This window comes from Elephas maximus, chromosome 24 (assembly GCF_024166365.1).
Source record: "Elephas maximus indicus isolate mEleMax1 chromosome 24, mEleMax1 primary haplotype, whole genome shotgun sequence".
Taxonomy (NCBI): domain Eukaryota; kingdom Metazoa; phylum Chordata; class Mammalia; order Proboscidea; family Elephantidae; genus Elephas; species Elephas maximus.
Genome location: NC_064842.1, coordinates 20,999,002 through 21,023,563, shown reverse-complemented (window position 1 = coordinate 21,023,563; position 24,562 = coordinate 20,999,002). Strand labels below are relative to the sequence as shown.

The 24,562-nt window shown below is 38.3% G+C and overlaps 1 protein-coding gene across 11 annotated transcripts in view; it reads right to left on the bottom strand.

Annotated features, from left to right (window-relative positions):
• The window catches only part of CEP170 (centrosomal protein 170), a 133,542-nt gene that overhangs the window by 81,243 nt on the left and 27,737 nt on the right, over nucleotides 1–24,562 (bottom strand). For all 11 annotated transcript variants that reach the window (XM_049868123.1, XM_049868122.1, XM_049868120.1 and 8 more), the window contains exons 2-3: nucleotides 20,979–21,124; nucleotides 5,607–5,696 (exon numbers count right to left, since the gene is read on the bottom strand). In XM_049868123.1, the coding sequence (XP_049724080.1) occupies nucleotides 5,607–5,696; nucleotides 20,979–21,083 (195 nt within the window). In that variant the 5' untranslated portion in view covers nucleotides 21,084–21,124. The remainder of the gene's footprint in view (nucleotides 1–5,606; nucleotides 5,697–20,978; nucleotides 21,125–24,562) is intronic.

Sequence of the window (24,562 nt, the reverse complement as noted above, 5' to 3'; positions counted from 1 at the left end):
CTGCAGCTATGTGAATCAGGAGACCAGTCTGACCCACGTTCCAACCTCTACATCCGCGTGAGTCATTTCCTTAACACAAATCTCTCTATATATATGAGTTGGAATCGACTCGACAGCAGTGGGTTGGTTTGGTTTGGTTTTTGGGTTATATATATACTTATATGCTTTATTGGTTTTGCTTCTCTAGAGAGCCCAGCCTAAGACAGTCTCTAAACTCCAAATCTCATATTCTGTCTCTGTTAAGGTTGGGTGCCCAAGCCAGACCTGCTCTGAATACACTCCTATCCAAACCACTAACCTCATAGAAGCAAACCAAATTAGATAAACACCTATTTAATTTACATAAATAAATTGCATAATTGATGGTAAAAATCATATAACCACTGTCTTAGTTATCTAGTTCTGCTATAACAGAAATACCATAAGCAGATGGCTTTAACGAAGAGAAATTTATTCTCTCACAGTCTAGGAGGCTGGAAGTCAAAATTCAGGGTGCCAGCTCCAGGGGAATGCTGTCTCTCTCTGCTGGCTCTGGAAGAAGGTCCTTGTCATTAATCTTCCCCAGTTGAGGAGCTTCTCAGTGCAGGGAACCTGGGCCCAAAGGGCATACTGTTCTCCTGGCTCTTGTTTCTTGGTGATATGAGATCCCCCCTGTCTCTCTGTTCACTTCTCTCTTTTATATCTCAGAAGAGACTGACTTAAAACACAACCTAATCTTGTAGATCGAGTCCTGCCTCATTAACATAACTGCCTCTAATCCTGCCTCATAAACATCACAGAGGTAGGATTTACAACACATAGGAAAATCACATCAGATGACAATATGGTGGACAATACTGGGAATCATGGCCTAGCCAAGTTGACACATCTTTTTCAGAGACACAATTCAATTCATGACAATCAACATTTATTTCAGTGGTGCTATGGGAAATTGAATAGAGTGGCCAGGGACACAACCACCTCAACCATTGAACCCTTTATTTCAACCCTTTAGTGAGGACCATTCCCCACTCTACGCCAAGTGAGTCTGATGTTGGCAGGAACCCCAGCGTGAAAACGGGTCACAGCAGCTACTGGAATACAGTTAGCTGAGGGGGGCAGCCTAGTAACAACATGCAGAGCTAGAAAAGAAAGAGAGTGGTATGGCAGAGACCACAGTGGCATCAGAGGGGCAAGTGCTCCAGTGGAGGAAGAAGGCAGGAAGCACTGAAGGCAAACAAGGGTTTCCACAAAAAGAGAAGCTTCAAGGGGCTTGCAGGTAAATGGCCCACCAAATGGCCCATCAGCAATAAAGTGTTCCAGCTTCCCTAAGCAGAACCACATCATTTTCACAGCAACAACATAAAGTGTGTATCTAGGGAGTATATTTCTGGGTGGGATTAAATAGCATAAGAGTGTAAGTAGTCACAGGAAGATTTATTTATACATGTGTGTAATCTAGGTCTGAACTCATCTACATCCACAAGATAAGACTCAGGATCAGCACAAAGCTGATTCCTCTGAGGTGGAGGTCAGACATATCTCCACTTTTCACCTTTGTCACCATTTCTGACACCAGCTGTCTCCCAGGACCCCCGCCACCGCTGTCACTCTCTACTTCTTTGCTGAGTCCAATAATTTGTTGCAATCGCCACACAGATATCACAGACCATACAGTTATGTCATTTATTAGGGAAGTAACAGGCTACAACTTGTGATCAGGATCAACTTGGAAGTAACAGGATATAACTCAGGAGACAGCATACAGTTCATCAGTCAGAATAGCTTCCAACCAGGATAGCTCTCAGCTCCTTCTTGGTCATGCCAGCAAATGACCCTTCCCTAGGTCATTCCCGCAGGCAGGCACTTCTCTTGTCCCATGCACATAATCTTCTTGGTCATACACGTGCCCTTCTCTGCCTTTGGCTTCCCTGCCATAAGAGTTTCGACTGCTAACTGGCCCAACTCATGGCGGGGCAGCAGCATCCTTAGCTGCTGTCCTAGCAGCAGCCTTCTGGGGTCATCACCAGCTCTGCTGCCAGGCCCCTCTTCCAGACCCTTCTGCTGATAGGTCCCTCTAGGCTTCTGCGCTGCTCAGGCAAGTGTTACTGCTCTTTTGGCTCCATGACAAGTACCCAGAGGCACCCCACTCTGCCAACAAGCCTCCTGCCCAAAGGTCCTCAGCTCTCTCTCTCTCTCTCTATGGGCCGACAAGCCCACCATAGCCATCTTTCTCTCTGTGGGATGGCAGGCCCACCACAGACATCTGCCAGTGCCATTGCTCCTACTGCTCATACTACTGCCTCCACTTCTCTGCCACAGGGCCCTACTGAGCTTGCTGCTGTTTCTCGCCATCTTCAGTGTTATAGCTCTCTCTTCTGGGTCTAGGAAGACCTCCATGCAGGGACCCTGGGTCCAAAGAATGTGCTTTGCTCTAGACTCTTCTTGATGGTAATTAGGCCCCCCGAACCTCTATGGGATTGGCTCTTATATAAGCCTGGCAGGTTGGCAAAACTGAACAATCCCCGAGCTGGGCGACAAGGGGCTCAATTCTATTGGATGGATTTTCAAGCCCATATTTGCACAGTAACAGACCAATCCCTTGTAAGATCGTGGCCCAGCCAATCATTTTTGGCAGAATTATAAACCTAAGGCTGGAAAGGCCATATATAAGAGAAACCTAGTGCGCTGTAATGTGTTTGTTAAGTGCTTAAAAAAAAATTTAGCACCGTCTTCAATGAAAAGTACATAGGCTTCAGGATGCTAAACTTCTCTCAACTGCTTTTCTTATAATAATAATAACAGCAAAGAACATTTTCTGGATGTTACTGATTTATATATAACAAGTTGTTGTTTATAAAAACAACCTCTAAGGTAAATCAGTACCATTTTATCATGTTCATTTTACAGATGGGGAAATTGAGAAACAGAGAAATAAGTGTTTTGCCCAAGGTTATATCATTGGTAAGTATTCAAGCTGGCCTCAGAACCACTACACTGTGTTCCTGATTCTGAAATTACTATTGTAAACCTGATGCTCAAATTTCTGGAATTATATGAATTATTAAGAGTAAATAAGCCGTGAATAACAGTATACGAGTTCTCCTATGAATAAAATGCATGGTAGTTGGTGATTAATAGACTTTCCACATTATTTGGACTACCCAAAGTTCTTTCTGTCTTATTTCCTAGCTGTCATATGCACAACCGTACATTCATCATTTGTACAATGCTTTAAAGTGCTGGAACAGGCGCACACTCAGATGTTTTACCACATCTAATCCTCATAACAGTACTACACATCAGGAATTATTATTTCACTATTTTACAGCTCAGAAAAGCTAAAGAAATTCTCATTAAGTTTTCATTTCCATAAACTTCAACTCACTATGTTGTCAAACAACTTTGGGAGATAATATGAATACATATGAGGAAACTGAATTTCCGAGAGATTAAGTGATTTGTCCCAGGTTACGCAGCTGGTATGTTACAGATGTGGGATTCCAATCCAGGTCCTCATTTCACGTTCAAAATGCAGATGGTTATTCTCTGAGGTATTATATTTCATAAAATTGTTGAGTATTATCAAAGTATGAGAAAGGCCAGCCTAGAGAAATCTAGTTCATATTTCACCTGAGTTTTTAAAAATAGCTATTACAAGTTATGTTTATATTTGATCACAGTCTTTTAAAAGACTACAAGACTGTGATGTAATTCTTACTCGCTATGTTCCAAGATTAAGACACCATACGAGCATCACTGTGGTAAAGATGAAACTTCCTAGGCTTAAAAACAGAATATAACATTGTTATAACAATATTATAAATATAATACTATAAATATAATAAATAATATTATAAATATAGACATAGATAAAAAATTTCTCTGTAAAGTCCATCAAAGAGCAAATTATTCAATTCCACTGAAAACAGATTTACTGGGTTCACACACTATGCTAGCTAGGCACTGTGGTATATTTATGGAAGCAAAAGGCACATGACCTGTTTAGGAACCATAATCCAGCAGAGAGACAAAAGTGTAAAAGTAGACTTAATACAAGTATCCAAAATAAGAGATTAAAACAAAAGTTTATGAAAGTGAAGAAGGAAGAAAGCAATTCTGGAAAATAAGAGCTGGAGCTCGAAACCGCCTACATACATGTCTCATGTTAAACCAGTTTCTACCTAGTCTGCCTATCTCTTTTCACTTTAATCCATTCGACATGCTAACAACAATATCAGCAAGTTAATATTCCTAAATATTACACAAGGGCCTTCTTTCTGTTCTCTACTTTCATAAATGGCAAAAGAGATAAGAGAGCTACTAGGCAGAAGAAAGCTATCTGGAGAAGGAAAATAGTATATCAGGAGGACTACTGTTCTGGAGGCAAGGCAAGGCAAGGGAAAGCGTGATGGAGCATAAATCTGCAAGACTGAGTAGATGCCAACTGTGAGGAATTTCAATGCAAAGCCAAATAATTTAGACTTAAATCTACGTGCCATGAAAAACAAATAAAAGCTTGAATAAGACAGAAGATTATGCCCACACATGGAAACCCTGGTGTTGCAGTGGTTAAGAGCTATGGCTCCCAACAAAAGGTCCACGGTTTGAATCTACCAGGTGCTCCTTGGAAACCCTATAGGGCAGTTCTACTGTGTTCTAAAAGGTCGCTATGAATCGGAATCGACTCAATGGCAACGGTTTTGGTTTTCTTGGTTTACACACATACATACACACAATCTCAAAGAATACAGAAACCCTTCATTAGCAGGCCAATTAAGAACTGGGGCAAAAAACGTTGAACTGAGTTTGCCATATTTCTGCACGTTTTTCCATATAATGCTTTGATGTATACTTTGAAAAGCAATAGCATTTTGAAGCAGGTGGGATACACTTCTGTTGAATTCATTTTAAGAATTTCAACAGCACAGACATGAACGATACTATATATAGAACAAAACTGCATATGCTAGTAGAGCCAAGAGAAATTGAGAAAAGATAAAATACTCAATACTTCAGCATTCTCTTATATTATGTCAATGTGGAAAAACTAAATGAAAAAAAATTACCATAGTAACACAAAAATATCTTCAAAGTAGGAATTCAAAGAAGCAATAATGAGCATTGTGTTTAGTTCCTGTTAAAGAAAATGGATGTCTCACTTCTTTTTATCCTAGTACAGAAGGTCCTCCACCATCTGGCACCAAACTACTTTTCCACTTTGATTTTCTAAAGTTAACACACACTTTTCTGTCCCCTAAGAGTGCTTTTCATTCTTACTCTCATGACTTCCCATTGTTTTCTCACATAAAAATTTAAGTCAAATATTAAGGTCAAGTGTAGGTCTCATTTCCTTCAAGAAGTAACTTTAACCATTACAAATAGAAACCAACTCCCTTATAAATTCCTGAAGTATTTATTGCTTACACAGTTTCTTGGGAACATAAGTTAGTTTCATATTCCTCTTGTGTGGTCCCCTAAGTGCTATGTACCTAGTAATCATTTAGGAGTAAAATACAAGCTAAAGAAAAAGGAAATACAATATAAACAGGGAATGTAATATAATTTGTCTTCTTATAATATGAAACAAATAGTCACCTAAAACAAAAAATAAACTCTTAACTTACCCCGTTTAGGCTGCCCAAATCCTTGACCAAGTGTTCATCCGTAGAGGCATCGTAATTGATTACAGCATGTTGCTTATCCACACTACGAGACTGAAAGGAATTTTTAAGTTAATAAATACAAGAAAATACTGAAGTGTGATATAATACCAAAACACAAAGATTTTGGTTAGATACCTATTACAATAGTATAATAGCGTAAATACAGGAAAATCTCAAAGTAAACTTTGATTAAATGAGAATAAATCTGTGCTACTTTACAACAAAAATTTGATATCACTCCCCAAAGGGGAAAGTAGACAAATTTTTAAGATACTCCTTTCTACTAAATTTACCTGATGTACTTTTAAGAGGATTTAAATCAGCTGACTTTGTTGAATGTATTAAATGCCAATCATTTTTTTATTTGAAACTGTTATATGGAAATCATGTGAATTATAATTTTATAATATGTTGTGTATCTAATTGTAAAAAACAAAAAGAATTATCTTGTAGGATATTCTTCTTTCAATACTGAAAACATAAACTGCATCAAGAAACAACAAAAAGGCACATGAAAATAAAGGATTTTACCCATAAGTGCAGTGACTCTAAAACAAAGATGAGAAGATAAGGGAGCAGAGAAACTAGAGTACTAGAAATAGAACAAGAACACAAAGAGGATGCTGACACAACTGTGACAAATGTAAAGTCACTGAACAATTTGTATAGAAGTTGTCAAATGGGAACCAAATTTACTTTGTAAACTTTCACCAAAAATACAATTTTAAAAAACTGTATAAAGAGTCCAAAGATTTAAAGAGCCATAACGTGATATGTTCCTGAATAAAATTATCCTTACTTAAAAGACTGGTTCTAAAACTGGAATTCATGAGGGAATGCTAGGACAGATAGTCAAAATGAATAAATACTACAATGGCAAACTGCAGTTTCTGAAAATTGCTTTTAAATCTCTTATATTTCCTAAGTCCTCCAGTGCCTGACTGCCAAATAGGCTTTTTAGAGTATACACACACACACACACATACACCAGAGTTCAATGAGTTGTTTGCAGATGGAAGCATCTGAAAGATGAACTCTAAGCCCATGTAATCTTTTATTGAAAGGAAATACCAGAACAGTCACAAGAAGAAATAGTCTGAGAACCACTTACTCTAAACTTGATAACCATTTATTACAGGGTTACTGTGTGAACCTTGGTAAACTAAAAGCAAAGGGAATATACAAAACGGGGAGGAGAGGTTCAGCAACTGATTAAAGTAACAATACATGGTCTCTGTTCGCCTGGAGCAGCAGAGGAAGCAAGCCAGTCAGAAATCAGAAAAGGAATCAAATACACATTCCAGTGCTTCCATGAACAACTCCCTCCTTTGCAATGAGACCAGAAAACCTGGATGACGCCTGGTTACCATTACTGAACATTCTGATCCAAGACTCTATAAAAGAATCCTGATCAGAACATGGGAATATATAGGACAGAATTTCAAATTCTCATGGAATCCCACTTTCTGGGGCCACTGAGACTGGATGATTCCCCAAAGCTACTGGCCTGGGGTAATCTTTGAAATTTAAACCAAAATTATTCCCTGAAGTCATCTTTAAACCAAACAATACCCATTGCCATAGAGTCAATTTCTACTACAGCAACCCTACAGTAGAGGGTAGACCTTCCCCACAGGGTTTCCAAGGAGGCCCTGGTGGATTCAAGCTGTCAACCTTTTGGTTAGCAGCCATAGCTCTAAACCACTATGCCACTAGGGTTTAGCTTTATTAGTAAAGAATATCTGCCTTGAGCACTGTGCTTTTTTAAAGAGTTATTTCTACGCAATCAAATTGACAACTACAAATAAAAGGTTAGATAAGAAGCTTAGGGGGCAGTGAGTTTATGCTAATGGTGGTGGAATACTGTGATGACTAAGGTTGTGCAACTTGGTTGGACCATGATTCTCAGTGGTTTGTTAGTTATGATGTAGTCTGGCAGCTATGTAATGAGGCAATCCCCTCTATAATGAGATCTGATATAATGCAATCACCTCTGTGATGAGATCTGGCATGAGGAGCCAGCCAATAGAAAAAGAGTTTCCTTGGGGGTGTGTCCTGCATCCAACATAGGTGGACTTTCTGGCAAAGCTCGTGTTTTTTTGCTCACTCTGGATCCTGCAGCTGGCTCCCGTTCATCTGACCTCCAGCTTTTGGGATTTGAGCTAGCAGCTTACCTGTCATCTTGCCTGTCGATCTTAGGATTCATCGGCCTTTGTAGCCTATGAGCCAGAGGCTTGCTGTCTGATGTGTAGCTACTTGAGTCAGGAGAAGCCTCTAGCCTGAACCACAGGCTTGGAACTTTCCAGCCTCCATGTGAGCCATCTCCTTGATATAAATCTCTCGATATACAAATTTATAAGCTTTACTGCTTTTGCTTCCCAAGAGAACACAGCCTAGACAAATAGTTTGTAAAAGGATAGTGAGAACAGCTGCACACTGGAAAACGTAATCAGTGTCACTGAATTGTACGTGTAGAAACTGCTGAACTGGTATCTGTTTGGCTGTGTATGTTTTCACCAAAATAAATAACATAGCTATAAATCCTAGTTGAAGTGATACCCTTTTTTAAATATTATTGAAAATAAAAATTAAAAATCTTTTCCCCAATTAGCTCAACATTCCATATTGAAAAAGTTTTGTTTTTAATGACAAATTAATCATCAGTGATGGTCTAATGACAATTACCATATTTTTCCCAAAAATGTACCCACATAAATAATGTGCGCACACATACAACGCACATAGCGCGCCTAGGAAAATGATGCGCGAGGGGCTTGCATGGTTGGCAAAAAAATGTATAATGCATGTGTTATCTGCATAAAAATACAGTGTATTAAATGTCACTAGGAAGAAACAGTGTATTATCTAAAATGATCTATTAACAAAAGCTAACCATTTATCATACTCTTGTTCTTCTTAAAAATTTTAAACGTTTTATGTTTGTTTTTCTGAAATCTTAATTTATCTAGACCAATAAGTAACATAATGATAAACAGAGAAAACAGTGAAGTTGTCAAGGATTTCATTTTACTTGGATCCACAATCAGTGTCCATGGAAGCAGCAGTCGAGAAATCAAACGACATATTGCATTGGGCAAATCTGCTGCAAAAGACCTCTTTAAAGGTTTAAAAGCAAAGATATCTCTTTGAAGCCTAAGGTACACTTGATTCGGCCCTGGGATTTTCAATCACCTCATGTGTGTGGGAAAACCGGACAATGAATAAGAAAGACCAAAGAAGAATTGACGCCTTTGAATTACGGTGTTGAGGATACTAGGCCATGGACTGCCAGAAGAATGAACAAATTTGTCTTGGAAGAAGTATAGCCAGAATGGTCCTTAGAAGCAAAGATGGAGAGACTTCACCTCACATACTTTGGACATGTTATCAGGATGGACCATTCCTGAGAGAAGGGCATCATGTTTGGTAAAGTAGAGGGTCAGCAAAAAAGAGGAAGACTTTCAAGGAGATGGATTGACACAGTGGCTCAACAACAAGCTCAAACACAGCAATGATTGTGAGGAAGGCATGGGACTGGGCAGTGCTTCGTTTCTGTTGTACATGGAGTCACTATGAGTCGGAACTGACTGGAAGGAACCTAACAAAACAACAATAAGACAAATTGTTAACCTGAGTATTAAGAGGAACTTTATGGATAGTATTATTACTTCTACTTCTCTACATCTTACCTGAAAAACCATCTATTGTGGCAGTTTACAACTGTCAACACTGTAAACCATCAGTATAAATCCAAAATTACTTACACTTTATTTTTTTTGTTTTAAATTGTTGCTCTGTTTAAATTAATAAAGTAGTAAATTTAGTTCATAGAATGTTAAGAAGCAACTGTAGCACCACCAGGCAAAAGGAGTTGTGGATTTACCACATTAAGTTAGCATAAGGATAAACAACTCTACACGTTACAAAGCAAGTGAGACTTCAAAGTACATGTGAGCTCTCAATAAATACTGAATATATCATCATAAATAAAGTCTCTGTGAGGAAGACAGTAGAAACAGCGTAAGTCCTTTGAACAGTGTACTAAAAATTGAGAGAAAAAAACCCCGGAATTAGAGTTGAGAAAAGAAAAAACCACAGAGGAGAGTGAAAAGTGGCTGTTAGGTGTGGGAAAGAAGAGGTGGAATGGCTGCTCAGGAAGCCACAAAAAACAGCTTTCAAGAGGGAGTAGTCAATTCGATTTAGAGATATTGAGAAAGAATGGTTTGGGGAAGAAGTAATCTAGGAGAGGCCACTTCACTAAGTTCACAACTTGCTAGAAACCTGAACAGCCTGAATCTGATGTGCACCCTGCCCTCAAATTGCTTATGGGGGTAGATAAGTACATGAATATCTGTAACAAAATAAAGCACACTTAAGACACAAGAGGCTGTCCCAGACCACTGAGTCAAGATACCATTCCAACTCTGGGGGTGGGGAGTGATGGAGTGGGGAAGTTAGGTGGGATTAGAAAAAGCATCTTTTTCTGTTTTTGCTTTTTTAATAAAGAGGGTTACAACTTTTCAAGAAAAGGAGTCTTATGAATTCAAGGCATGGAAATAATATCAGCTTTGAACCCAGAGAATAAATCATTTCCTTTTGTGTAACTCTTTAAAAAAAAAACCCAGTGCCATCAAGTTGATTCCGACTCATAGCGACCCTATAGGACAGAGTAGAACTGCCCCATAGGGTTTCCAAGGAGCCCCTGGCGGATTTGAACTGTTGACCCTTTGGTTACCAGCCGTAGCACTTAACCACTACGCCACCAGGGTTTCCAAAACTAATGAAAGCAAATAAAAATGACCATTTTGAGTTATCATATGCAAGCAAAGCATCAATGCGTTTCAGTACTCGTCACAACAATGAAGCAGAAAAACCAAGATTACAGAACATAATGTATCTAGTAAGTGAGCAGGAAAAACCAAGGCAACAAGCAGGATATGCTATTTACATCTAACTATATAAGCGTTAAGCTATTTTCATTTCCTGACAAATTCACATTTCCTTTAGATTAAACTGAGCCAGGAGAAGGCATGTTACAATGTAATTTTTACAACCCATTTGGATGTTTCGATCAAATTTAGTAACAACTTCTTAGAAACATTTAATTTGACCCCAGACAAAGATTATTAACTTCAAGTCAATAATACTAACGGAAAAACCTGAACAGATCCAGGGTTAAAAACCTCAGGCAGTCAGTGTAACCACTCTCCTTATTCCCCTTACCTTAGGCCTCTGGTGAGAAATGCAAGATCATCCAGTCACTGTCCCCTTACAGTCTGTTTTCCCCTACAGGAATCTATGCCTTGTAAAAAGTGCTGTCAATTCTCAAGCTCTTGGAAGACAGTTACCTCCTACTTCCTTCCTTTAACTGAAATCTGGCTCTCCTCTGAGGAGACTATGTCCCCTGCATTCCTTTAGAGTGAATACTGCCCTCCTCCTAAATCCCACATCCTGTTGAGTTCAGAGATGGAGTGTGAAATCTCCCAGTATACTACTGAGGCTTCCAGACCATTACTTACTTTTCCCCTTCGATGAAAATCCTTTTACTTTTTTGAAGTTCTTGTCATCTACCTGTACACATACCAGCCTCTCCTTGGTTGCTACAATCTATTAAATTTGTAGCCACTCAACTTTTTGACTAAAGATTTTGGATTCTGGTTCAGTTTTCCTTCTCATTCAAACTCCTATTTTATCATGAATGATTTTAAATTTCTGTGCGGATGACCCACACAAAAACTTAGCCTTGTCAATTCCCACAACTGAAATCCCTACTGCATCTTAGCATACCACTCTCGTTGTTACACCTTATAATGTGAGACTGCATCTACCCATGGAATTCTAAATCACAGTATTTCTCTTTGACTACATTCTTCTATTCTTCCAGTTTTCTAAATTATTTACAATAATTTACAGTATCTTACCTCATTTCCTTGACAGCAGCAAGACATCACCTATTCTGGCCTTTTCCTTTTCTCCCAAGGAATCATACCCTCTTACCCTGATTTTACTTCCTTCTCCGTATAACCTAGACCCCTCTGGCTTCAAATATGCCCTTTATGCCCTTCTGCTCCAACTACCCTCCTCAGCTTCAGATACTTATTTTCAGCTTCCTGCTGAATATTTACATCTAGATGTCCTTTACCGTACCTGTTGCTGACGAGTCAATTCCAACTCATAGCTACCCTAAGGAATAGAGTAGAACTGCCCCCACAGGGTTTCCAAGGCTATGATCTTCATGGGAACAGAATGCCACATCTTTCTACCATGGAGTAAATCTTAAACTCATCATCTCATTCCTCAAAAGTATAATTTCTAAACCTCTATTTCACCTATTTCCATATCAGAAACCTTAGGTCTTTAATTCTTTTCTCTCCCTTTCTCATATATAACTAGAGATCATACTCTAACTCTTTTATCTCTCTCTTACTGTGTCTTCCTTTTCTTATTTCAAATAACACTCTCTTCTTCACAACTTTACCACCTCTTGCCTAGAAAATTAAAAAAAAAAAAAATCAAACCCATTACCCTCGAGTCAATTCTGACTCACAGAGACCCTATGGGACAGAGTAGAACCACCCCTAGGGTTTCTAAGGAGGGCTGGTGAATTTGAACTGCCGACCTTTTTGTTAGCAACCGATCTCTTAACCACTGAGCTACCAGGGCTCCTCTAGATAGACTCTCCTAAATGTTCATCTTGGGAAACCCTGGTGGCATAGTGGTTAAGTGCTACGGCTGCTAACCAAAGGGTTGGCAGTTTGAATCTGCTAGGCGCTCCTTGGAAACTCTATGGGGCAGTTCTACTCTGTCCTATAGGGTTGCTATGAGTCGGAATCAACTCGATGGCACTGGGTTTGGTTTTGGGTTTTGGTTAAAAGTTTATCAATCAACTAGACGGCAACGGGAAATATTTATCCTCCTCAAATTCCTGGGGAGTAATACAGAATAGTATTTAAAGCACAGTGCTGGAGTCAGAAAGAGCTGGTCCAGCATTTGCCAGCTATGTGTCTTCGGTGGAATTACTAATCTTTGTTTAATCATCTATTTAAAAGATATGCCTACCTCATAGATTTTTTTGTGTGAGGGATAAATGAGAAAATGCGTGTAAAACATTTGGTAAGGTAATACTGCGCTGCTTAAAAGCTCCTCAGTCTTCCTACTGCCTAAGATAAAACATAAAGTCTTTAATACAGCATACAAGGTCCTCCAAGATCTGGCCTCTTTTAACCTCCAAGTCTTAATCTCTCAAAATGTTTGCCATCACATCCTACATAATAATTACAAGGAATTATATGAATTACCTGAACAGGCACTAAATGCCTGCAATCTTGAATACCATGGCCTCAACTACATGTGTTGTGAGTTGAATTGTGTCCCCCCCCCAAAAGATATGTTGAAGTCCTAGCCCCCTGTACCTACGAATGTGACTTTATTTGGAACTAGGGTCTCTGCAGATGTAATCATATTAAAATGATGTCATAACGGATTAGGAAAGGCCCTTAATCTAATGACTGGGGTCCTTATAAGGAGAGATTTGAAAACAGAGACACGCAAGGGAGAATGCCACATGAAGACAGAAGCAGAGACTGCAGTGATGTGTCTACAAGCCAAGGAACACCAAAGATTGCTGTCAACCATCAGAAGCTAGGAGAAAGGCAGGGAACAGATTCTCCTTCAGAGTCCCCAGAAGGAACAAACCCTGCTGAAACCTTAATTTTGGACTTCTAGCTTCCAGAACTGTGAGAGAATAAACTCCTGCTCTTTTAAGCCATCCAATTAATAGCAGCCCTGGGAAACTAAAACAGCACCCTAACCTTCCAGAAGCCATTTACCCATCTTTAAAATTATTCAGCTCAAGTCATCTTCTCCCCATGGAGTCTTTCCAGATTTCTCATCCCCACAGTCCCCTGCAGGCAGAAGTGACCAGTCTCTTCTTTTTGCATCCAGTGCAACCCACACAAACTCCCTTCGCTGCCCTTTGTCATGCTATTTATACTTAAAAGTTTACATGTCTGTCACCTTCTACAAGACTCTTAAGCTCTCAAAGATAGAGAAATCATATTTGTGTAAGTGTTGATTCCCCTAGCATCTATCATTGTGCCTAGCACATAGCAGATGATTAGTAAAGGTCTACTGGAAAGAAAATAATCCAGTGTTTTTTTCTGTTGTGCACAGGGTCGCTACAAGTCGGAACTGACTCAAAGGGAGGTAGAAAAAAAAATTTTAGATAAGAACAGAAGTACTGAAGTTACAAAGTTCAGACCAAATTTTAGGTTAGTTGCCACTGAAGTACATGTCTCAAAATAAAAATCAATAAATATTCCAGTAGCCATGATTAAAAAAAACGAAGCATTACTTTCTGGATTTGACACATTATTTTCCTGTAGAAGTCAATAAAATTGTAGGAAATGAGTAAGACACTAAACTACACAGCAAATCACGATCAAGAAATACTGTGACCTATTTTCTAGCACATACAGAAATGGATGCTTTCATGAACATCTGAAAATGCTTTGTACTATTCAGAGAGAATGGATTATACATGGATCATGGCTGAAAGCAGAGGATACTGGAAAGATGTTTACCTGTGTTTTATTTACTATGCAAAGACTTTTGACTGTGTGGATCATAAATTATAGATAACATTGTGAAAAGTGGGAATTCCAGAACACTTCAATATGCTCATGTGGAACCTGTATATAAACCAAGAGGCAGTCGTTCAAACAGAACAAGGCAATACTACGTGGTTTAAAAGCAGGAAAGGCGTGTTTCAGGGTTGTGTTCTTTCCCCATACTTATTCAGTCTGTATGCTGAGTAAGTAATCCAAGAAGATGGACTATATGAAGAAGAACGTGGCATCAAGATTGGAGGAAGACTCATTAACAACCTGAGTTATGCAGATGACACAATTTTGCTTGCTGAAAGTGAAGAGGACTTGAAGCACTTACTGATGAAGATCAAAGACTACAGCCTTCGGTATGGATTATACCTCAACATAAAGAAAACAAAAATCCTCACAACTGGACCAATAAACAACATCATGATAAACAGAGAAAAGGTCGAAGTTGTCATGGATTTCAACTTACTTGGGTCCACAATCAACACCCATGGAAGCAACAGTTAAGAAACTGAAGGACATACTGAATTGGGCAAATCTGCAGCAAAACACCTCTTCAAAGTGTTGAAAAGCAAAGTTGTTGCTTTGAGGATTAAGGTGCGCCTGACCCAAGCCATGGTATTTTCAATTGCCTCATATGCATGCAAAAGCTGGACAATGAGTAAGGAAGACCAAAGAAGAATTAATGCCTTTGAATTATGGTGTTGGCAAAGAATATTAAATGTATCATGGACTTCCAGAAGAATGAACAAATCTGTTTGGAAGAAGTATAGACAGAATGTTTTTGTTGTAGTTGTTAGGTGCCAGTGAATCGGTTTCGACTCATAGTGACCCTATGTACAACAGTACGACACACTGCCCGGTACTGTGCCATCCTCACAATCATGGCTATGTTGGAGCCCATTGTTGGAGCCACTGTGTCAATCCATCTCCTTGAGAGCTGTCTTCTTTTTCACTGACCCTCTACTTTACCAAGTATGATGTCCTTCTCCAGGGACTGGTCCCTCCTGATAATATGTCCAAAGTATGTGAAACTAAGATTCACTATCCTCTCTTTTTGCAAGATAGCCCAGAACCCCAAAAGCAAGAGTCCAAACAAGGCATATGCTGTATCAACTTTTCTAACTTAGCTTTGGGAATCACACATTTCTGTCACATTATGTTGGTTACAATCAAGTCACAAACCCACACAAGTTCAAGAGGATGGAGCCAGCTTCAAAGACTGCAATCAGCCATGGGCTCTACAATGTAAAATCCCAACCACCAAACAGTGTTTGCCAGCTCTGTCATTTCTGGTTCCAGGTTAATCTCAAATGTTAATTTCTATCTTGAAGGTTAAGAAATAGGGTGGGTTTTCTCCTTAGGTTTCACCTCTGGCTCACAGTCCTTAATTTTTTGGCCTTCCTTGAGTAAAAAGTCTGTATTCCAGCTTTGAAACAAAACCAAATTCCTCAATTTCAAACTGCCTTTTGAAATTACAATATTATCTACAACTGGATAAAAAATTTCACTGTGAGGAATTCTATTTCACTATCAATCAAAATGGAACCCCTCCCCCACATTGTTGGTACTTTTCAGAATTAGAAGGAATACGATTCTTCCTTCCAAAACCAAAAATCAAACCCATTGTTGTCAAGTCAATTCCAAGTCATAGCAACTGTACAGGACAGAGAAGACTGGCCACACAGGGTTTCCAAGTAGAGGCTGGTAAATTCAAACTGCCAACTTTTTGGTTAGCAGCCCAGCTCTTAACCACTGTGAAACCAGGGCTCCAGTTCTTCCTTCAAGGTACACAAAAGAAACCAAACCAAAACAAAACAAAAATATGGCTCTGAGATATGACCACTGTAAAACCAGAAAAATTTGGAAGCTTAAAAAAAAGGAATTAAAACAAAACAATAATACCCATTCATTTGTTTAAGCAATACTTCCTTCCCTATAAAACAAAACAACAAGGAAAAGCCCGACACTGAATAAAGTCAAAATGTAAAAAACAATTTCAGGGCAAGAATAATGAAAAAAAAAAAAAAAACCAAGGACTCAAATCAACTAATTTCTAAATAAAAAATAACACATGAAATGGTATAAATGGCTACCTCTAAGGGTATGTAATGGCTACTGAGCAACATTATTATTACTACTAATAATAATAAAAATTCTTTTTATTACTAAAGAACTAAGAGGAAGAAAAAGAATAAAGACACAGAAAGACATGGATACATAAACTAAGTAAAACCTAAAAGGCAAAACAGATTTCCACTGCGTGCCATCACTACTTTGAATTCTTTAATATACTGTAGCTAAAAGACTCTTTAAAAGCCTAAGCACATTTTTACAATGACAGTAGTAAACAGATTTACCATGTGCTGTGCCCCTAAGGACAGATAAAAATGAGTTACCTATAATCTTCAAGGAAACCCTGGTGGCATAGTGGTTAAGTGCTATGGCTGCTAACCAAAGGGTCAGCAGTTCGAATCTACCAGGCGCTCCTTGGAAACTCTATGGGGCAGGTCTACTCTGTCCTCTAGGGTCGCTGTAAGTCGAAATCGACTTGACGGCACTGGATTTGTTTTTTTTTAATAATCTGCAAACACATTCCATATCCTTCCGGAAAATATTAAAATAAGTAAGTCATATATAATTTCATTACACTTTCCATTATGCGTTAGAAAAAAAAAACCAAACTGTTTAATTGGCATGATGACATTTCTCAGAATTCAAAATTCAAGTATACAGTATAATTAAAAATTCATGAACATAAAATTAGTAATTTAGATGTGAACTTTTCATAATGTAACTCTATTTGTATTAGAAGTATCCAATATGTTGTAACAACAATTTGAGCATGTTTACTTGCATAAGTATGTTATCAAACTCACTTTAGGGTGCATGCATGCAACAGCAGCAGCAGAGTGGTAGGATAGAAAGATCATTTGATCTTGCCTGAGTCAGGATACTGAGGTTCTAATTCCATTTTCCACCACTTAATGGCTATGTGACCTTAAGCCAGTCACAAAGTCTTTCTAAATCTTAATATTATCATCTGTAAAATGGGGATAATTCTATCTTCCAGATAACTGTTGAGAGGAACAACTGAAATAATGCAAATACACACTGAGAACTAGAAAGTATCATTCAAATGTGAAGTACTTTTAATAGTAGTACTAACATTAACGTGTGTCACTCGAAATAAAGGCAAGTATAATTTTTATCCAGTAATTATACTTCGTAGCTTTTATCCATTGCTCACCAAAGATTAACTGTATATAATGTCATGTGAACTACAGTACAAATCATCTTCCTATAGCTGGACAAACAAACACAGCAAGTCTAATTTGCCCAGCCTTCCTGACTACTTGCTAAGTGGCAGAAACAGAACTCAAATTCCAGAATCCCCAGTTAATCACCTCCTTTTTAATCTCCAACCACATTTTCTTTCTAATGATCACATTCTTTAGACTGCATTTTTTAGAATGAGGTGAAATAACAAAGGCACATTAAAAACTCAGGATGTAAATACAAGTATACCCAATGATTTTGAGAAAAATAATTTAAATTGTGGTCAAAGGGATCATGGGAATCACTTGTTTCCTTTTTGCACTGAGTTATAAGACATATGATCATGAAAGTATTTTAAAGAATGCCAGCAAATCTGTTTACAGTTGAAATCCTTATTGTAAGGAATTATCAGAATTATTCAGAGGCAGAGATTCTAAAGCCTAGCCAATTTGCTTCCAACATGTTAAAAATGAGATAAATACTTCATTTGGTTAATCAAATTTTAAGACCTTTTTCTTTTTACTCATTAAAAAGCAATCATACTATTTTTACTTCTAACAACTTTACTTATCACACTGACCCAACTAATGTATAATCATTTAAGCTATGTAAAACCTTAAAATGAAAACATAATCTCATCAACTCTCCAGCTCTAATCTTTCAAAACAAATTATATTTTACATTTATATATTTGTAAAATTCTTTACATTTTTAAGGCTATAATACATACATAATCTTAGATCACTTTTGAGAAATGATATAAAAAGAATATGCTAGTAAGTTTTCAATAATTCATCTATGCACTAATATACTATCAGAAAGTAAATTAACATTAAACCATTTTAAAACTAAAGATAACTTGCAAAATTTTATTCTTACTTACTTCCACAAGATGCGTGTCTCTGTGCTAAGGACAGTTCCATTAATTTGTAACATCGAGTCAGACTACCAGATAACCAGCATGCCAATCTCACTATGGAACTTTTTCAGAGTACACTGCATCTAGGGCAGTGCTAAAAGCACTGTACTTCTATCAGATAAAGATCAGATGTTTAGGGCTGGAGTCACAGGAACAGGTCAAAACTGTCTTGTTTTTTCTTGCCTGATTATGCAGTTTCCTCATCAACTTTATATTCTACTAAAAAAAAAAAAATGACAAATAAAAACTGTCATAAATAGGATAGAGGCCCATATCTGAAATATTCCTGAAGTTAAAATAAAGGTTAATTTAATTTTTGGTTTCTTTTCATTTAAAAAAAAGATGTTTGCTTTAAGTTTGTTATAATGGCAGTACTTTAACTATGAGACTTGAAACAAATATTTTAAAATTGTATCACCTTTTTTATTTTGCCAAACTCTTCAAAGCCAACAAATCTTTTATCAGTCCTTACTGTGGGTCACATCTTCCTGCTTCTTTGCAAGCCTGGTAATTTTTGACTGAATACCAGACACTGAGAGTTTTACCTCATTAAAAAAATATTTTTGCATTCCGATATATATTCTTGAGTTTTATTCTGGGACCAGTAAAATTACTTGAAAACAATTTGGTCTTTTTGGGTCTTGTTTTTAAGATTCAGGTGACCAAATAGTGCTCAATGTAGGGTTAATTATTTCTAACTATTAAGGAGTTAGAGGCTACTGTCTGATGAATCATGAGGTATTCCAGTCTGGCACTGGAGAACAAGCACCATTTCTGACCCTATGTTAGTACCAGAGACTGTTACCTCTGATCCTTTTGGGCATTTTTTTCCCCTGGCTTTAGGTAGTTTCCTCACATACATGTGCTGATCAGCTGAATACTCAAGGAGGGCCATCTGCAGAGTTCTTTGTGCAACATTTTTCTCTCTGATACCATGTCCTGAGAACTGACCCCACCTTGGTTTCCTTGGACTCTTAGATCCATCTCCTCCACTCAGAAATTATCAGAAAACTTACATGTATTTCAGGACACAGGTACCTCACTGGTAATGTCTCAATGGAACATTCTTAGTATTCCTTTCCTCCATGTGAGAAGTGACTTATCCTACAAACTCCTAACCACAGGGCCACTCCTACCTTCCTTGGGATGCTTCTCTGCCAGGTGATAAAAGTACTACTCTTCCACTCCACGATGAATGAATTCTCCGAGTCGACCCAGTTCCAAGAAGCCTACACTCAAACAGTATCATTACCACCTTTTTCTCAGTTACCACTCTCACTACTCCATCACTGAGGGAGCCAGAAAATCTACGTCCTACTGTATTGTTCACTGGATGTGTTTAGTCAAGGTGTCACTGTATACACAACTTATTCATACACCTGTATACATGGTGGTCTTATTCAAAATTACAAAATAAATTCTTCAATTTTAAGGTAAAAACACGTACATACACAAATTTGATTCTCCTATGTTTCTCAAGGAAACCCTGGTGGCTTAGTGGTTAAGTGCTACAGCTGCTAACCAAAAGGTCAGCAGTTCAAATCCACCAGGCACTCCTCGGTAACTCTATGGGGCAGTTCTACTCTGAATCGACTCGACAGCACTACACACTACTGACATCTTGGGCTAGAAAATTCTTCGTTGTGTGTGTTGGTTGGGTGTGGGTGTATGCTGTGTGCTGTAGGATGTTTAGCAGCATCCATGGTCTCTACATACTAGATGTCAGTAACAACACCCCAACCCCACCAATTATGACAAAGGTCTTCCCCAGTTGACAACTGGGCTAATAAAATAAAAATTTTGGCTCCAAGTACAATTATTAACCAAATAAAGGGAAGAGAGGAATAATACTTTATTCTATATTGCCAGAACCTGTCAGATTCGCCTCCTAATTCACTGCACAGGCTAACTCTAATGATGACATTATTTAGTTTTACCCAACTAATATATAATAACTAAATAACTATAATACCAAGTTCTCAATAATCTGAAGATCCATTTTTCTAATTACCCTACTCAAAAAAAAAAGAAAACCCTACTCAAAGTTATCTTAAAAGTATCTTTTATAAACAACACCTTTACACATGATTCAGTAAATACCAATAATATTTAATTATACTGAAATTACTGGAAGGCATCAGAATAAATATCTCTAAAAGAAGCAATGGAACTAATTTCAGTACCAAAATCCACGATTAAAATTCAGTTTTACTCCATGTTATTCTAATTTTATAAATTACTTGTCTTATTTTAAAAGTGTACAATGTGAAACTTCCTACTTCCTAAGAATGAACGAACTCTATTCTGAGACTTCATTTTGCAGGTCCAAAATATAATCCCCAAGAGTTAGAACTCAGATGGCTCAAGGGGGAGAAATTTACTGAACTGGTAGCTACAGCTAAAGAAGGGCTAGAAAGCCAGAAAGTTCACATCTAAATAGTGTTCGCCAAAGGAGTAGACAAATATTTTATACCAATTCCAAGTTTTGAGTAGACACACATGGAAGGCTGATGCAATTACCTGCAACATGAGCTCACAGTCATCTCTTCCAACAAAAATCATTTCTCGTGGCAGTCTGTGGCGAGTGCCTCCACTGCTCACCAAAAACCAGGATGTTAAGCTCATTTTCTGCTTAGCTTCTAAGTCTTTGGCAAAGCTACGTCATCCTGCAGAGAGAGATGCAGAAAAACACACATTGAGATTTTTTAGCTTTCGTCTCTATTCACCAAAACCCTCAAGGAGACCTAAGAACAGAACTGGATTCATCAGCATTTATACCTGACTAAACAGACTGTCCATGGGTCCCAGGAAATAACATATCTACCAAATACTCATCAGTAAAGTAAGCTCAATTAATTAATTGTGCTCAAGGAACACAAAAAAGAAACACATTAAGTCAGTTAAGCAGGTCATCAATTAGTAACCAGTTGTATAGTCCTGAAAGGCTTTGGGGGCCCTGGTTGCACAGTGGTTAAGAGCTACGGCTGCTGTCATGGATTAAATTATGTCCCCCCCAAAATGTGTGTATCAACTCAGGCCATGATTCCCAGTATTGTGTGGTTATCCTCCATTTTGCAAGTGTAATTTTATGTTGAGAGGATTAGGGTGGGATTGTGACACAACCTTTACTCAGATCCAACGTAAAGGAGTGTCCCTGGGGTGTGGCCTGCACTACCTTTTATCTCTCAAGAGATGCAAAGAAAGAGAAGCAAAAAGAGAGTTGGGGACCTCATACCACCAAGAAAGCAGCACCAGGAGCAGAGCATGTCCTTTGGACCTGGTGTGCCTGTGCCTGAGAAGCTCCTCGACCAGGGGAAGATTGAGTACGAGGACCTTCCTCTAGAGCCTACGGAGAGAGAAAGCCTTCCCCTGGAGCCGACACCCTGAATTTGGACTTAAAACCTACTGGACTGTGAGAGAATAAATTTCTCTTTGTTAACATGCCACCCACTTGTGCTATTTTTGTTACAGCAGTACTAGATGACTAACACAGCTATTAAGCAAAAAGCTGGCAGTTCGAATCCACCAGGTGCTCCTTGGAAACCCTATGGGGCAGTTCTACTCTGTCCTATAGGGTCACTATAAGTTGGAATCGACTCAGCAGCAATGGATTTGGTTTTGAAAAGCTTTTAGCATAGCTTATAAATGCCTATGAGGTCCCCAGGTGGCACAGTCTGTGCTCATTTACTAAAGGTTGGCAGTTAAACCCACCCAGCAGCACCACGGAAGAAAGGCCTTGTGATCTGTTTCTGTAAAGATTACAGCCAAGAAAACCCCATGGAGCAGCTCTACTCTGTACCAATGGGGTCACTATGGGGTCACCATGAGTCAGCATTGATTTGACACCAATGAATTTGGCTTTGGTTTTATAAAGATCTATAATCCTCAAGAGCAGCCCTGGTGGTGCAGTGGTTAAGGGCTTGCCTGCAAACCTAAGGTCAGGGGTTGAAGCCACCAGCTGCTCTGCTCAGTGGGACAAAGATATGGCAGTCTGTTTTCATAAAGATTATAGCCTTGGAAACCCTATGGGGTGGTTCTATTCTATCCTCCAGGGTCAACATGAGTAGGAATCTACTCAACAGCAATGGGTTATAATCCTCAAGTAAATGATCATGTGAATATCAGAAAGAAATAGCAATATTGTACAAATAAATGTAACTTATAAATGGTTTGAGAAAGACTCAACTCCAAATGAATGTATCTGATATCTAATTAAGAACAATGGAGACCAAGCAAATTGCTTCTTTGTCTACCAAATATAGAATCAGTGACTGCAACAGTAACATTTCAAAAACATCTCTTCCCTTGAGGTAGAGTAGATTCCACTCATGGTGACCCCATGTGTATCAGAGTGGAACTGTGCTCCACAGACTCTTCAATGGCAGATTTTTCTGGAAGTAGAATTGCCAGGTCTTTCCTCCAAGACACCCTTCTCTTTTCTCACATGTACTACTTTACTTTCTTTATACATTTTCCTAGAGTAGCAATTCTTATGCTTTTTGTTCTTGGGATCCCTTTAGTCTTAAAAAAAAAAAAAAAAGGATCCCAAAGAGCATTTGTTTACATGGGTTATATGTATTAATATTCGCCATATTAGAAATTAAAGCTGAAAAACTGGTATTTATTTATTAATACATTTAAAATAATAAATTAATTTCATATAAACATATCTAACATTTTTATGAAAAAGAAACTATACCTTTCAAAACAAAAATAGTGATAAGAGTAGCACTACTTTACATTTTCACAAATCTCTTCAATGGTCTGGCTTAACAAAGATTCTCACCATCTGCTTCTGCATTCATTCAATCTATTGCCGTATATTGTTTAATTTGAAAGCATTTGAAGAAAATATGGCTTCACACATACATACAACTAAGAAAAAAAAAAAAAATTCATTGCCATCAAGTCAATTCCGACTCATGGTAACTCCATGTGTTACAGAGTAGAACTGTTCCATAGGTTTTCTGGGCTCTAATCTTTATGGAAACAGATTGCCAGGCCTTTCTTCCATGGCACTGCTGGGTAGGTTCAAACTACCAACCTTTAGGATAGTAAAAAACCAAACAACCCGTTGCCGTCAAGTCGAGTCCAACTCATAGCGACCCTATGGTTTAGTGGTTAAGTCCTGTGGCTGTTAACCAAACGGTCAGCAGTTCAAATCCACTACGTGCTCCTTGGAAACTCTGTGGGACAGTTCTACCCTGTCCAATAGGGTCGCAATGAGTTTACGATAGTAGACAAGTACAAACCATCTGTGCCACCCCGGGGTCTATAGCTATGTCTTAGTCATTTAGTGCTGCTATAACAGAAATACCACAAGTGGGTGGCTTTAACAAAGAGAATTTTATTTTCTCACAGTAAAAGTAGACTAAAAGTCCAAATTCAGGGTATCAGCTCCAGGGGAAAGTTTTCTCTGTCGGCCTCCTCACCAATCTTCCCCCAGACTAGGAGCTCCTCTGAGCAGAGACCCCAAGTCCAAAGGATGCACTCTGCTCCTGGCACTGCTTTCCTTGATGGTATTAGATTCCTCGTCTCTCTGCTAGCTTCTCTCTTTTATATCTCAAGAGACTGCCACAAGACACAATCCAATCTTGTAGGCTGAGTCCTGCCTCACTAGTACAACTGCCGCCCATCCTCCCTCATTAACATTATAGAGGCAGGATTTACAACATATAGGAAAATCACACAATCCCTGGAATCATGGCCCAATCCAACTGATACACACATTTTTGGGGGGACATAATTTAATCCATGACATGCTAGAAAAGGGAGATGTATTCTAATAGTCTTTTCAAATAATTATAGTTTATTTGATACATCAAAACTTCGAAGGTGGTAGTTTCTTGAAGGTTATTTGCACTGTGGAATACGAAACCAATTGTATGAACCTTTCATATTCTATTCCATGAATATCCATTGGTTTATCTTACACTCTGAATGGGTTTGATTTGGTGACATCATGCATTGGTCATTTGGAAAATACAGGTTCCCTGAGTTATGCAGAGCTTCCAAATGTTCACACATTTCATTATATTATTTAAAAACATCACATTCAGTAACATTACCACCTATCACATCACGGAAGTCTTTAAAGTAGTGGG